This window comes from Candoia aspera, chromosome 2 (genome assembly GCF_035149785.1).
Source record: "Candoia aspera isolate rCanAsp1 chromosome 2, rCanAsp1.hap2, whole genome shotgun sequence".
Lineage (NCBI taxonomy): Eukaryota > Metazoa > Chordata > Lepidosauria > Squamata > Boidae > Candoia > Candoia aspera.
The window spans coordinates 167,954,978-167,971,476 of NC_086154.1; the positions used below are offsets into that span (position 1 = coordinate 167,954,978).

General features: G+C 47.1%; 1 protein-coding gene across 2 annotated transcripts in view; it reads right to left on the reverse strand.

The window, feature by feature from the left end:
* Window positions 1-11,794: 11,794 nt before the first annotated feature.
* Window positions 11,795-16,499, reverse strand: part of NCBP1 (nuclear cap binding protein subunit 1) — a 28,883-nt gene continuing 24,178 nt past the window's right edge. The window contains exons 18-23 of one of the 2 annotated variants that reach the window (XM_063294794.1): window positions 15,838-15,931; window positions 14,992-15,095; window positions 14,481-14,595; window positions 13,653-13,775; window positions 13,238-13,351; window positions 11,795-12,205 (exon numbers count right to left, since the gene is read on the reverse strand). In XM_063294794.1, the coding sequence (XP_063150864.1) occupies window positions 12,092-12,205; window positions 13,238-13,351; window positions 13,653-13,775; window positions 14,481-14,595; window positions 14,992-15,095; window positions 15,838-15,931 (664 nt within the window). In that variant the 3' untranslated portion in view covers window positions 11,795-12,091. Of the gene's footprint in view, window positions 12,206-13,237; window positions 13,352-13,652; window positions 13,776-14,480; window positions 14,596-14,991; window positions 15,096-15,837; window positions 15,932-16,499 lie in introns of those variants that run through there. The other variant, XM_063294795.1, reaches the window with a different exon arrangement.

Consider the following 16,499-nt stretch of genomic DNA (forward strand, 5'->3'; position numbering starts at 1 on the left):
AATGCCCTAATTACTACATCCATTATCATCCGGGAACAAACCCCGACATTCTGACAAAGCCTAACTGTGCTCTTCCCCCTCTAGTGCTTGGGAAATTGGTAACACGCGAGGAAGTGTGAATGATCCAGATCTCATGTTTCCTTCTCAAATATGCATTCAAAACTCTCCTGTACGACATCAAGTTAGACGTTATTTTATCCGTCAAGGATATGGCCAGCCTCTAGGTAATGGCGACTGGACCTCTAAGATACAGAAGGGGAAGGTATCTTCCATAGAAAGTCCCCATCCGGTCTTCACTAAAAGATCGGCATTTGCTGATCTCAGAGGTACGTAAAAAGTGGGATTCTCGGCCTTCTCAATGATATCTAACCTGGAGGCTGGCTGGCTTGTGTTTTCAGGGCAGCATCTCTGCAATGCTTTGAAAGCTTAAGAGACAGCTCACCCTGGTAAGATGTAACTAGCTGATTTTACTGATTTCATATGGAATGGTGTCTTCCTTAATGCTCCTGTCTCCCCTCCATTTCCAAATAAACTTGTTTTTATATCTGAACATTTGGCTCTATGGTTTAAAAAAAAAGCCTGTTGCAAAGCATTGGCTCATTCTAAATGGCTGTACGAAATCATATCATAGAAGAAATCATAACCAAATGGCAATAACAACGTTTATGGACCATCCCTAATTCAGTTTTAATATATTTTGGAACTACAGCATGCTCAACTCACTATACTGTACGTATTTCAATGTCTTACTAGCAAATGTCAGCAGCAGTTACTAAAAACAAAGACGTCCCTCCCTCTATTGGGATGTGATGTGGCAGGTTTCTTGTCATAGGGCATATTTAAAATTTTCCTTGAGTAGTCACTAAGCAATGAAGAGGAGGCGGTGAATTATGAGTACTCCCAAATTTGTAAAGACTCCCTTTAAACAAAAACTTCCATTTCTTTCAAACTGGGCAAGTCTTTTTCTCCAAAATAGGAGCTCCTAACTATGCAAATCATCTCTGTAAATTCTCTAAATACCGTACTGTATGCAAGCAGCAGAAATCCAGATGATGACAGAACATAAGAAAGAACTCCTTGTGCCATCTAGTAGCTGCATGGATTTTTACATCCCAGATATGAGCACTGGTTTCAGACACTTAAACAAAAGCATTCGTTTGGCTATATCTTGGCTATATCTCCTGCACCCATTTCTCTGCCACCCAATGGCCCATCTCCTCAGAAGTCTCTGCTGTGCTTGCAAAGTACACCCACTTCCGTAGATTTTTTTTTGCCATGCCACTCAAGGGGAGTTGATTGTCTTTACAGCTCGGCCACAAACAAAGCAGACGCCCTCTGATTTTGCCTGAGATAAAGTGGACTATTGAACTGGACAAATTCAACCACTGATGTCAGCATCTGCCTCTAGTACAGCCTTTCTCAACCTTTTGACCCTGGAGGAACCCCTGAAATATTTTTCAGGCCAAGGGGAACCCCTGCACATTCAGCCTCAAATATCGGCCACAAGTTACAAAATGATTATATTCGTTTCATGTGTAGGCCTGTATATATGCACTAACAGTGTTCTTAAACTAAACATAAAGGATGAAACTTGCCTCTTTAATGTGAAGTTGCCCAAATTTGAAACGATTTTTAATATAAATCCTGATCTCCCAGGGAATCCCTCGGGTTCCATGAAACCCCCCTTGAGAAACCCTGAGACAAGGCCTGGAGTTGTCTAAGCTGTGGTGAATTCATCCTTGATTGACTGGGTGGTCCCAGTGTCTTGCGTCCTGTCCTCAGGAGGCCATAGCTAGACTAATCCAATCTCTACAACCTTTCCGTTTGGATAAGAAGGTGGAGAAGGTGGTGGGACTGCACTCCAGAAGGCCCCGGAAGAATTGGATGATCTGGGCCCTTTTCAGCTAGCTTTCAGGCCCAAGTATAGTGCTGAGGCAGCATTGACTGAACTTGTGAAAGACCTCTGGTAGGACCAGAACAAGCGCAACCCTGCTGGCCAAGGATTGATTAGTTTCAAACGCATACTGTAAGTCTTTCACCCCAAATGGGGAAACCTCCTGGTGTTTAATTTTTCTTTCCTGTTAGGCTTCTTTTGAAAGGAGAGGCAGCCAGGCCAGAGCAGGCAAAGGACCAGATGCAGCAGGCTTTGAGTCACAGAGGCGAGAGGACGGCAGGTTTTGTCGTGGCACCCCCCACTCCTGCCATTACTCTGCATCTCTGATGAGCAACGGTGGCCTTTGTGGGCTTCCTACACGACGACCAATGTGCAGGCTGGCCAGCCGAGAGGGGAGGTGGCTTTGAATGACATCGGAGAGGCCGCCCTGCCCCTCTTTTATGCCCCCCAAGCTCTGTCGCCTCTTTCAGACCCCAGGCCCCCATGCTGGGGAAAAGAAGGGAGTTCTCCCCTGAGCGGACAGGACTCGGACCCTGCTAAGTGGCGGGCAAGAGATACCAGGCTGTGCGGGCCCGAAGGGGAAAGTGTATCAATAGGTGGAACTAAGTGGTAGAGTCAGGAGGACAAAGTTGGTAACACAGAGGAAGGACTGAGATTGAGGAAGCACACCCTCTGCTGGATGTACAGCCTTTGGCCCTGGGAGTAGTTCGTTTTTATCCAACAAATTTGTTAGAACAGGAGGCTGTATGTGGGAGTTGTGACCTAATAAAGATGTTTCGGGTAAATGAACCTCCGACTCATTATTATTAGAAGAGAGTTTGAAACAGAAAGGAAGGTCAGATTGCCCAAGAGGCCCAGCAGAGAAGCAAGTCGGCCTCTCTGCCCCTCTCGGTGCTTTGTGCCACGCGTGACTGTGCTTACGCGCTGCTCACGAACAGGCAGCTTCCCACAGAAAAGGCAGAGGCCAAAGGCTACCAAGAGAGTCGGCCACAGGGCTGCCAGCCACTCCTGGCCAGGAGACAGCAGCCATTCTTGGGAAGGTACAAAAGATGTCCAATGGGGAAGTTTCCCCGGTTGCCGAGGGAACGAGACTCAGCTCACCTCTGGAGCCACAGGCCAGCCCCCAGGCTGCCCACTCCCATTGTGGATTGGCCTGCCAGCTGGCAGACACTCCTCTGGGCCTCTCTTGCGGGTTGCCAATCCTTGCACCACCAATCTCGTTCCCTGCAGAGCCATCCAGCCTCTGCTATGGCGCTAGGACGGCTGTTCAGAGTAAGCGAGGCCCCCTCGGCCGCCTAGAAACCGGGAAGGGGGAGAAAGTCAAGGCCCCGACTCTCTCTCCCTGGCTCAGGCCTCTTTCTCTGCTCCCCTCTCCTCACAGAACTTTTTGAAGAGGTGTCCATTTTCCTGTTTTGAGAGCAACAGGGTACCAAGTACCAAGTCCTTCTCCCAAACCCCAGACTCAGCGGGGCACCATTGACGAGCCACAAGAGTCTGCCGGAGCCCCCAGCCCCCCCAAGACACTTCCTGTCCATAAGGGGCTTGCAGGGGGAAAAAGCACCAACAGGCTGGCTGGCCAGTTTGGAAAGAGGAGGCAGAGCTAGCTGGATGTTCTTCCATGTCTCATTTCCTTCCTCCGGTCAGGTCCCAAGAGACACAAGAGAATGGTCAAGGAGCAGGAAAGCTCTCACGATGGGGTCACTGCTTCTACCTCAGGGGTAAGGAGGGTTTGGCAACGTGGCTGGTGGGAGTTCACGCCTCAAGCCTTGGGAGGCGGAGAGGAATTCTCGCCTGTGAGGCCCGGCCAGGCTGGCAAACTGCAGGACAAGAGACCCTTGGATTCCTGGAAAGAGCTTTACGGCTTGGAGGGCGAGGCAACAACCTTTGGAGGGCCTTTCCAAGCAATCCTCCTGCCCCACTCATGTAATTCTCCCTGATGCAATGAAGGCGCAGCTGCTCTGAACCTCCTCCTGATACTGACTCCCCTTCCTGGGTTGAGGAGCCTCTTCTTCCATGGTCCTGCTTCTTCCTCCTCCATTTTCCCCACCATCTGGAAAGGGCATTCTAGTGTAGGGACTGGCAGTGGACCCATCTGCCTCTACTCTGGCCTCTGTGCCTGGCTTCTCCCCTGCCTCCAGTGCAAGATTCCAGATGGGTGGTTGGTAAAATAGCTGCCAGATGTCAGGTCACGGCTGGTGGAGGGACATCCATTGACAAAATGGTGATTGAGGAAGGGGCTGAGTGCCTAAGCGTCATTCTTTTCCTGACCCCCTCCAAGGCAAAAAGGGGGAGGGATGCGACTTCCAAATAGTGCAAAGTCTTTGTGAAAAGTTGCCAAGCGCCCAGCCATGAGCATAGCCTGTTTGGAGAATGGCCGGTGCTTATTCTGGAAGCAACATCCCCTTAACGTAAAGCTTCTGGAGGCCTCTTCCCAAGGGGCTGAACCTTGCACCCTAGGCTTTAGCCTGAAGCCAATTTAGTGGCCTGCTAGAACCACTGAAATGGAGCAGAGCGTATAAGACAGCTGAGAAGCTGGCACAGAAAAAGAAAAATTATCTTACATAGCTTCAGTGAGCACATCAGAGAGACACAGGTTATTGATCTTACACATTCAGCCCTCCCAAGCATAAAGAATCACATGGTCCCCTGTCCCCAGTGCAAAATTCTGGGGGTAATATTTACAGACACACTCTGGAAGCATGCTCCTGCTCCCTCTGTTTCTCCTTCATCCTCCCTCTGCTGCTTTGCATCGCCCAGTGCTGCCAGAGGCCTGGTGGTTTCAACCAGCCGAGATAGATGGGGAACTCTGCAAGGCTGGGATTTAGCTCACCAATGGGTTTGCAAAAGGGGATGGCAAAGAGAGAGCAAAGTGTCCTCTCCACTCCTCTTTCCAGTGAAAGCTCCATGTGGGTAAACCGAGGACAGTTGCACCTGCCACTTGGTGCAATTTTCTTTCCAAACTGGTTGCCAGATGCCCCAGACCTTGAGTTGCCTCCCTTAGTCAGTATGGCCAGCCCTCATTCAACAATCTGAAACCGAGAACCTTAAATCCTCTCTTATTTTCTCAAGTGGGGACTAACCCCCTTTAGCCCTGTATTCATCTGAAGAACATTTGGGTTGTAATTTTAGGATTCATCAGAAGAACCGCTGCCCTCGGACAAGACCAGCAGCCTGGGGGATGTGAAGTGGGGAACGAGTCCCAATCCATTGAGGTAGGCGGCACCTCAGAGGGTGAAGATGTTGTGGCAGCTTCCCCAAGGGGAAGGGTTCAAAGGCTTTGGGGCCTGCACAGGCTGATGATTTGTTTCCAAGAGGCTGGGATACCAGATCCCTCTTCCCATTCTGCCCTCTTTTGGGTCATTTCTCCTAGGACCGAAAAGACACAGGGACTGGCTGCAGAGTCGTCATTGGAGGCCCACATCTCTTCCAGCCCATGGGTAAAGAAGGGCGAGCAGTTTTCTGTTGGGGAGGGCCCTGGGGAGGGGGGCCTCAATTCAGTTCTCCTACCCTGCGGGTACCATGCAGGGCTGCTGTGGGGACCTGGGGTAAGAGAACACCTGACCCTTGGGGCAATTTACAGAGGCTCGAAATGGGTACCCAAGCTCCTGTGTGATTGTCTCATTTGCTGCAATGCAGCAGGGAAGGGCTCTTTGCAGCTGACTGGTGACCTAAATGGGTGCGAACCCCTGCCCAGGCCTTTCCTCTTTCTGCTTCATCCTCTCCAGCGCCCCGCTGCTTCCAGGCAGGGCTTTAACAGTAGAAAGCCTCCTTTTCTGGGGGATGGGTGGTGTGGGGCGAGGGATTCCTCCAACCCGGGAGATGCGCCATGCAGCAGGAGCACCGTTTTGGTCATGCATCCTGCACTCGATAGGCCTTCTCTTTGTTCTAGAGCCCCCAAGTCCCATGGAAATAGCAGTTCTGAGGCACTTTTCCCTTTGTGGCCACAGAGGACTCTTCGTCATTCACAGGAGTCCCCTGAAGACCAAGACACACTGGATGATGTCAGCAGCCTGCAGGACAGGGGCTGGGACCCCAATTTCCGTTCAAACAGGTGCCCTGTTTTCGCCTGTACAACTGCTGAGTGACTGCCAACCCTTCCCCAGAACACAGGGCTGAAAAGCATGAGGTCTTTTCTGCTTATTTATTTAAATCAGCGTTTGGGGGAAGCCTTGCAAGATGGTGGCTATTGCGGATAGAAATGCTTCTCTTTTCTCTTCTCACAATGGAGTGGAGGACCTACGGGGAAGCTGGTGCACTGTATGAGAAAAAATGTCACCCAACCAGGTGATGACGGAGGGACGTGTCCAGGGAACAGAGGGGCCCTTGGCCAGATCCTACACTGTTCTTTCTCAGCTCTACTTCTCTGTTCTCTTCAAGAACCTGAGTTTCAGATGACTGCCTTTCCACAAACAGACCCCTAATCTAGGTCTAATCATCCGGTATCTCTCCTCTCAACATCAGGTCAGGGGAAGAAAGGTACACTTCAACCTGACCTGGACCAAGAGCTGGTGCAGGACTCAGACTCGGACCCGTACCCGGTCAACCACCTCGTGGGCATGTCGACTAAGGCTTGTCACTCAGGGTGAAACTGAGGGCTTCCCCAGAGAAGGAGCTATTCCTGCAACCTCTAATTCAGACCTCACCTGGAAGAATCAGCCCTCCACCATCACTTCCGTTTCCTCTTCCTTTCTCCCTTGCGTATGCAGAAAGCGCTGGATAAGATCTGCCGCCTGGCCTCCACTTCCTCCGTTGGACTGAGCCACGTTGTGCCCTCCCTACATGTTGTGACCCGGAAGAACATGAAACTGGTCACGCACCGCCTCTTAGAGCTGCCATGGAGGTAGGCAGGGATCCAGGTTCTTCCTTCCTTGAGTTGCAGGGAAGTCCAACATCAGGCCGACTTCTGTACTTCTCCCTGTGGACCTGGGACAGGCAGAAGGGTCTGACGTGGTTGCCACCTGATTTTCTTTCCAGCACCTGCAGCGAGCTGCTCTGGGCTGTCATCACCTCATCATACCGCAGCAGGGATGAGGTCCTGTCCCTGCTCCTGGCGAAGGTGAAGGAGGTCCCTTGGCTGCCTCAAGGAGGAGAGGAACACTCCAGCCATCCTCTTCCCACAGCTACGGTAAGGGGTAATGCTCGGAAGGAGGTGGTCTCTTGTACTCACAGACTTCAACGTCTCCCTCTTGGAGATGCCATCGTGTCACCTGTGTCTGTGGGCTCCCAACAGGCAAACGAGAAGGCACTTCTTGAATCCTGCTTGGGAAGGAAGGAAGGCCCTTTGGGTAGTGAGTCTTGGCAGAGAGAGCAATGCTACCAAGAGGCAGGGTGGGCTGCGTTTGGCAACTTTCCTTAGGAGCTCTGTGGGTGAGGCAGACTCTCCTTCTCTCCTCAGGCCAGAGCAACGAAGCTCATAGGGAGGATTGTCCGGGCTGAGGAGTGCCCCATGGTGCTAGAGGCATGGTTCCCTGAAATTCCGCTCTGCCTGGTAGATATCATCATCAAAGGTGCCAGGCTGCAGAATACATCGTATGAAGGAGAGGACCATCTGCCTCTGGAGTAAGCAGCGGCACTGGGAAGGAGAAACCTTCTCCTTCTTGGGCTTCTGAGTTCCTCCCCCTTTTCCCTTCACAGATCCAAGCAGCAGTTCTGGTTTAGCAATGCCCTTCTGGCCCAGCAAGTCCTCTTCTGAGATAGCCCGGGTGTTGCATAGACCCCTGGAAAAAAAGCCCTCAAGCACATAGTGCTCCCAGCTTGGGTGCCTTGCTTCTCCCATGAGGTCTGTCCTGAAGCTTTAAGGAAAAGAAAGAAAATGGAATCTGTGACCTCCATGATGTTTCCAGAACACCCTTGGTGTGGGGTGGAGGGACAAACTCACACAGATGCAGCAGCTCCCATTTGGTGGCCAATGGCTGCAAGGAAGAAGAAAGGTCCCTCTGCAGCTTCCTCCCCTCTGTGCTCTTCTCATGGCATTCCAGGGAAAGGAGGGAGAGAACCTGCGCAGGGAAGCAAAGGATTTCTTTTGCCCCTCAGACTACAGGATCGTTCCTTGGTGACTCTGGCCTTCCTTCCTCTGCAGGGAGACAGTTGACATCATCCAGGTGGTGCTGGCCAGGGAGGCACACCTGCCCCTGAACAAGACCTGCAGGGAGATGTTGTGCCGCCCCAGCTGCTGCCTCCATGGCATGGCCATGCTGGTGTGGGCAAAGGGCAGTTTTCTCCCCAAAGAGAACCTTTCTTTGGCTCTTCAAGGCCCACCTGGCCTGTCCGTCTGTTGGCTTTTTCTCAAAAGAGCTTTGGTGTGTTGCAGGGCCCTCGTGGAGACCTCCTGTCTGCCATGTGCAGCCTCCAGAGACATCTGAGCTCTGTCCTGGAGAAGGAAGAGGCAAAGGAGCATTCAGCTGCAGCAGTGGCCTTCTTTGTTGAGGTGGAAAAATCCTTTGATTGGGCTGTTGTTTGCTGCTTGGTTGATTGCCTGAGTTAATAGTTCCTTGATTATGGTGTATTGTGCTGTTTGCTGGTTCATCTGGTGTTAATCCTAGTGTTGATTTTTACATATCTGGGTGTTGACTGCTGGCAAGGGAGTGTACTGGTCTTTTGGCTTTCAACCAAGCAGCAAACAACAGCCCAGTCAAGGAACTCCCAAGGAGAGAACAACACCCCTACCAACACAAGCAGGGCAAGCCACGGTATATAAACTGAGAGCAAGGCCCACTCCCCCTTCGCATTGAAGATGTTGCCTAGTCTGGCAATGAAACGTCTGCAAGAAAACAAGGCTCAGAGAGCACCAAGGACTCCACAGTTCAACCCTGAGCTACAAATATTCGCTTCAATTGGAATCATCTTTTTGCCAAACTTGAGAAATGTGAATTTGAGAAGATGACTACTGATTTCTTGGGTCACTGCATTTCTTCAGATGGCGTCACCATGGACCCTGATAAAGTAAAAGCACTTCTGACTTGGCAACCTCCACACAGACCTAAAGATTTAGTTCAGCGTTTGCTTGGCTTCATCAATTATAGAAATTTTATACTGGGCTTTGCAGATCTCGCTACACCTTTGATTCATCTATTGTGCAAGAAAACACCTTTCATTTGGGATGAAGATGCATAGCAGGCTTTTGGAGCTTAAAGACAACTTGTGCATCAAAACCCATCCAGACCATGCACGACCCTTCATTGTAGAAACTGATGCTTCCGATGTGGCCATAGGGGTGCTGCTACCACAAGCTGGCCAGCATTCAACCAGTTTGATCCCATGTGTGTACTAGTCACGGAAACTTACAACATCCTAACAGAATTAGAGATCAGGAAAACCTGTAAAGCGTAGATACAGGTAGTCCTTGTGGTAGATACAGGTAGTCCATGCTTAATGACTGGTCGCTTAACGACCAAAGTTACAACAGCCTTGGAGTGGGTGCTTTACAGCCTGTAAAGCACTTCTGGTCATTGTGAAATGTCACACCACCCCCGTGATCATGTGATGGAATTTCTGGTGCTTGGCAACCAGCTTACATTTACGACCGGTTGCCAAGCGCTCTGCGATCATTTGATCACCATTTGCAATCTTCTGTGCCGGCTCCCCAAGAAAGTCAATGGGGAAGCCAAGAAGGAAGGTTGGAAGTGGAGTGGATGGAGGGGAGGAGAAATCCTTCGTGGGGCTGCAGGAACACAGCTAAAATCTTCAGGATTTGACCTCTGTTCCTGCAGCCTGCCGAAGGGTTTCCCCTCCCCTCCTTGTATGGAGGGGAAATCTGTTTCATGGGGCTGCAAGAACGAAGCTCAAATCTTCAGGATTTGAGCTCCCTCCCTTCAGCCTGCCAAAGGGTTTCCCCTCCCCTCCATGTACAGAGGAGAAATCCTTCATGGTGCTGCAGGAACAAAGAAATGTTCAGGATATGAGTTGTGTTCCTGCAGCCAGCCAAAAGGTTTCCCCTCCCCTCCGCTTCCAACCTTCCCTCTTGGCTTCCCCAGTGACTTTTGGGGAAGCCGGCAGAGATAGCAAATGAAGATGACATGATCATGGGACGCTTGGCAACTGGTCGTAAATGCGAGCCAGTTGCTAAGGACACAAAATGCAGTCACTTGACCACAGGGAGTATGTGTGACCTTTTGCAATGGGTGGAAGTACTTTACAAGCAGGTAAGGCACCCCCTCTAAGGCTGTCATAACTTTGAATGGCTATTAAGCAACCAGTGGTTAAGCGAGGTCTTCCTGTATCTACCGTTTACATGGTTTACCTGACCATGGTTTCAGATTGTGGCCCACAATTCACTGCTAGGTTTTGGCAAGAACCTTTCTAAGGTCTAGGGGTTCAGATCTACTGATGTTCTGCGCATCACTGGAGTCAGATGGATCGGATGAACGGGATTGTGCAGCAATATCTCAAATGTTTTGTTATCTCTACCAGCAAGACAACTGGGGAGACCTCCTAGCACAGGCAGAGTTTACTTATAATAACGCTCAACTTACCTCCAGCCAAATGGTGCCATTCATGGCTAACTATAGCTTCCACCCCCGATCCTTTCCACTGACTTCACCAGCTTCTTCTGTTCTAGCCTCGGATGAGCTCTTGCAGGAACTACAAGCAATTCAAGTTTTCTTCTGTGGTGTTCTTCAAAGCCACGCACCCAACCATAAGGGCCTCAGAGCTATTCAAGTGACCTAAGCATAGGCCAGACTGGAGCCTGAAGGTAGCAGAAAAAGAGACCTGACCCAGGGAGTCGGGGCCTGTGACTTTCTCCCCCCGTTTGTTTCTTGGCGGCTGAGAGGGCCTCGCTTACTCTGAGCCGCCTGTGTAGTGCCATAGCAGAGGCTGGATGGCCCTACTGGAAAAGACATGGTTGGCGCTGTTGTGGCCTGGAAATTTAGGCTTCATTATTAGCATTTTTAAAAGGTGATATTTGCACGGCAGTCTAGACCTCCTTATTAACTTTAGGAAAACAAATGAGCCAAGGCCATTTCTTTTGGTATGTGAGAATTTGCCTTTTCAGCAGCTAAACAATAGGGAGCGTATTCTAGAAGTCCTTAAATACACTTGCAAGTTTTAAAGATGCAAACCTGGGTGGGAAAGGGATTGATGTAACTTGTAAATTTGCCATTTGTGGAATGTTATCTAGAATCAGTGTTTTCTATTGTTCAATTCTCACATGTAATCAATGTTTTTATTGTTTGGTTAATTGCTTTCTGACGTATCACATATACCAAATGTATGTATTATTTGTTTCTGTGCCCTATAAAAGGATTTGAAAGGAATTACTGTGTGATTCGTCTTTTCGGGTAGGCAAAAAGCCACTTTGCAAAGTTAGTCTCTCTCCCAAATTCAGGGACCAAGTTTTCATCAGCTCCACGCCACACTCGGGGTGCCTGAGTTTCCAGGCAACAGTTGCTGGCCAGGCTCCTCATGGTCAAAACTGCTTTTCTCACAAAGTGATCTCCTATGGATTGATAGTTTACCTGGAGCCACTAACACTTGAATATTAGGAGACCCCTCCTCCACTTCAGCTGTTTACCTATGTAGTTCTTGGTAGCCTTAATTAAGTCACTTAATTCAACTTAAATTGGTAATGAGCAGTACAAACTGCCTACTTTAGCAACTGTAAGTTCAATTCCAGGTAGAGCATTTGAATCATAAAGAATAACATTCTACTACCTATGATTGGTAAGCCTCAAATAGGACAAAACCAGTGATCTGGTCTGCCTCCTGTCGTCTAGGCTGCTTCATAGATTTGACCATTTAACCATTCATATATTTTAGATTCAGTTTCTTATAGAGTTTTGAATATTACGAAAAGGCAACCTGAAGACGAATTCATATGCTTTGGTGTTTGTTTCACATTATTATCATCGAATTCATTCATAAGCAAAAGGCAAGCAAAGAGCCAATTCTGTTTATTATCTATTTTTATTTTTATACAAACAATAGGAGGGAACAAAACAGATGCTATGGCAAAGTCAACATTCAATCCATTTCAAAATTAGAAATCCACGCATTATTCCATCCCAATCACCCAGCAATCATAACTAGCATAAGGCCCCTACTGCCCAAAGTCACCCCATTCAAGCACTGCGTAGTTTATCTAGGATAGCACAGTTATCGTATTTTCAGATTAAAAGATTTTGTTTTCCTTTCTTATCAAAGTTTCCATCTTAAACTTAACAAGATGAAATTAAGTCCTGTACGAAAAAAAAAAGTTACTCAGCCCTGCAGTGCACAGAACTGTTGAAATACAGCCAATATGTGATGATCCAATTCTGCTGTAAATAGAAGGTTCTCCAAGGTCACCATGTACTGTTGGATGATCTGATGATGCTACAGACAGAAAGAAGCATTTCTGTGAAGCTTGGAAATGGTCTTGACTTAGCACATTAAACAAAAAGCATTGTATCTTTTTTAAAGTGATAATCTCTTCTTTGTATTTGCCACTTGTGGCTTAGTATTGCAGTTTCGGTATGTACGATAGCTACAGCACAACGATACTGACAACGCTATGTGCGACTCAAGTCAACCAGACTAAAAACAGAACCAGGATTTCAACTGTTACAAGAGTGAACAATCTTAATTATGAACTCCAACGCCATGTACACGCAGGAGGTTTTCAACATGCCAACTGCTTTTACACAGAAGTGAAAGGTTAAATGTCATTGTAAAATATTATCTCCTTAACACCTGTTAGGGTACCACTTCCAGAGCAGTCGACAATGAAAACAATCACATCAATAAAAGCACTGTCTAAAATAAGCAGAACTCGTAAGATTCATACTTTTAAATCCAGCAATCCATCTCCAGCTACAAACCTGTACAAATAAAAAGTCTTTACTTGACAAGCTTTGTTTGACGGGACTTTCCATAACCATGCCAGCACCACTCTCCAGTGGCCACTTACCTAATTTTAGATGAGAGGACATGAATCTTGTGCTTACTACTTAGTTACTTACTTAAAATCTCCAGTGAAAGACCAAGGGTTGGGAGGCATATTTGATAAAAGCCAGTCCTGATACATAAAGGCTTTAGAGACAATGATCACAGTTGTACCCAGAATTCAATGGCAGGAAGTATGGCTGCTTAAATACCAGCAAAACAAGATCACTAAGGTTCTAAGGAAGGAAAAGTCTTAAGTGCCCAGTATCAATCTAGAAAGTGCCGTGACTTAATTAGTAACAGGCACAACATGCCAATGATGGACACATAATTATAGTCTGAAACATACATGATAGATTCATCTCCGGGAGGTATTCACTGGCTCCTCTTCCGTATCTGAATATGGAGCAAACTTAGATAGGTTGTACCAGGATAATCTCGTTTTTAAATAACCACATGAGTTCTGACACCTGTAAGACTTACCTGTAAGAAGATTTGCTGCAGCCTCTCTATACAGTTCTTGTACCAAGGTGTAATTACATCAGTCCCTCCTGTTTCACATCGTACCAGATGCTCTGTTAGGATCATAATGAAACGCTGGAAGGAATAAACCAAGTGAAATTGTTGGCTTTGGATACCTAGACGTTCCTTTTGAGTATAGGTTAAAAGACATGTGCAAAACGGCCTCTCTGAATTAAGTAGGGCATAATCTAGCACAGAACAGCAACGTCAGCAAACGTGGAACCAGCTGCTATTTCCAAGAACTTGCTCTCAAAAGCACAGAATTTTAATTTAGAAACGTATGAAGCTGAAACACTTGTTCCAGAATTTTGCAATCAGCCATGCTAATATTCTAATATTGCCCTTTTCACTGGTCCATGACTATGTCTGCTTTTACCTGGAATATCACAAGGAAGAGGTTTTTTTGTTCGCTTTGAGCCGATTCAACTTTTTCTTGCAAGCGTTCAATCTGCTCTTCGAGGGGCCAGTTTTCCCTCTCATTGCTTCGGGCATCATCACGCTGGAGGGAAAGAGTTGAAATGTCAATAGGAAGCACAAATGTGCAGAAAGCAAACACAGGGTAAAAGACTCTTAAGAGGAGGCGGAGGAGGAGGAGGAGGTTAACGAGATCCCCTCAGTTGTTGAAAGTTTGTATCTGCAATTTGAAATCAATTAGAGACATAATTTAGCAGATTTGCGAAATTGGTTAAAGCTATTCAAGACTGAAAACGCAACTAAAAGAAAAAGGCACTGCTGCATAATTTGTCAAAAAATAGCACGCAACACAGTTTTCTAGTAGAAGTTAAACAGGCATGATTCAGAAAGTCACTTCTTTGTATAGAGTGGTTTGGTTCCTCGGCTGTTGTTTCAGATTATGCTGATGTATTGTTTTTAAACATTGTAAGTCTCTACTGAGAGACAGAAATCAGCGATATGCAGTAAATCAGTCATACTCAACCAAATAGGGGAGTTGATCACGTTTTATCAAGCATCGTGTCCATGCCATGGGGATTTAAGAAGTTAAAGTTATCCAGCAGTACAAAGTATTCAAAGGCAAGACTGCCTGAGCCATGGGCGCTACAGATTGATAGCCGTCACCAGCTTTCGGTCCTGCTGCCCATCTCTGACTAGCTCGGCAACGCAAAGCAAATCTTAGGTTCTTGTAGCTGATGAAATGTGCTTCAAGCCATATTTCTTCATACAGGCATGGAAAAAAGTTACCTACTCTTTTGTGCTGCTTGGCTAATTTTTCCTTGGCTTCTTCTAGCTCCTTTTGGATCATCATCACATGCTTGTTCATCTTACGAATGGTAGAATGTAAGATCTCCCAAATATAAAATCTAGCAATAAAAGAAGCAAAGAACACCCTGGTGTTCACAGAAAACACTCTGATCTTTGTCAGTAATAAGGCTGATGCACACTTGTAAACGTGGGTTCTTCTCAGCATAATGAATAAAATGGCCCAAAACACAAGGACAATTACACAGCTTGCACCTCCTACTCCTCCCTCTGAAGAGGAATTGCAGAATCAGAATTCTCTAGGACTGTAAAAGAAGCATGCAAGTTTCATAAAGATACACAAAAGACTGCTTGTTCTCAGCAATTATTTTTAACTTAAGCAGGATCCCCCTTATCAAGACTTTATAAGAAATTTATCAAACTTTTACTAGAGATTTTCGAAGCTCAACCCAAAGATGTTTTTTTTAAAGGTTATGTGGTGGTTTACGTTTATTTACCTTGTAAAATCATGAGCTAGCTCTGGAGAGAAAATCCAGTTTGCCACTGCAGCACAGTCCACAATCTGTGTGCGAATCATCTTATCCACCAGTACAGCAATCATCTGAACAATGAGGGAAATGCAGAAATCTTTCTCAGTTAATCAGAAGTGTGTGGTGTCATCTGGGCACAACAGTCACCCCAGAAACTCACAGACCAAGTTCCTGGTAAACTGAATCTACAGCAGGTCCCCCAAAGCACGCCCCTCCCTACAGGATCAGTGCCTAAACTGTCCAGACCACAGTTACCTCTGTTAGGAGGGCCATTTATCGTAACTCCCCCACCAGGAATTACAGATGCCGTTACGTTCACAGACTCTGGGGAAGTCTGAACAACAGAGGACCTTTAAATCCTCCCCTTTTTCTCACAGCAAAGCAGAGAACAGGGGAAGAGGGAAAAACAAGCTCACAGACTGCATCTCTCTACCAGTATCGGAGCAGGAAGACCATTCCGAGAGACACGAAGGTCACATTGGAATATCCCTCCTGCTAAAAGGCACAGAGATTTCTGTCAGCATTTCTGTCTATCCTTTCCTCTGACTGAGCAGAGAGGACGCCTGTCCCCTGCTCTGGGAGGAGAGTAAGAACTGCATCTATATCGACGCAAATGTCTTCTCCAGTGTTCGTCATATGAAAGAACAGATTCAAAAAGAAGAAGGTTTCAGGTTCTGCTCAACACCATAAACTAAATCTAACTCAATGGAGATTTAAATTCAGGAGGGAACACACCTCAACTGGAACACACAAGCAGGGGCCTGTCTGGGGGAGGGAGGGGGGAGGGAGGACTCTATAAATATTCACTCTTACCTGAGGATGATTCTTCCATACTTCATACATAACTCTGAGAATGTGGAGCTTCCCTTCATCATTTTCAGCCAGAGTTTTGAGGACTTCTCGAAATCTTGTTGGAGCAGAAATGAAATAATCAAAGGATGTTAAGAAACACAACACATCATTCATTCTTATAGATCAGTCCTTATGCAACCTTGTGATTCAACTTGGATCGAAATGGCAGCACTGATAGGGAGGGGAGAGTGAAAGAGAAGTGGACTGGTCTGTCTCCCAAGAGCCTTCTGAACTCTGGATTTCTAGACTAGGAGAGTGTCATCATGTTGACAAAGAGCTCTGTAGCACAGCAGTTGTTCCTGCTACCTTGGCTGGCTACAAATTTAGCCTGTGGGTAATCAGCAACTGAATTATGCATCAAATCTCTTCCTCAAAATCAATACCCACGTTAGACCTCTCTCTCCCCCTCTCTGTAGGTGAGACAGAGATAGGAGAGATCTATTACCAAAACAACGAGGCAAAAAACACGGCTTAAGCCCAAGTCACTCAGAAGGTATGCAAAAAAGACTCAGACAGGCACCTCCTTCATTCACAGGAGGAGAAGAGGTAAAACACAGACTTGCAAGATTCTGTTACTATAACCAATCTTAACAAAGGTAGTTTATTCTTCCAGTTGAGTTGAT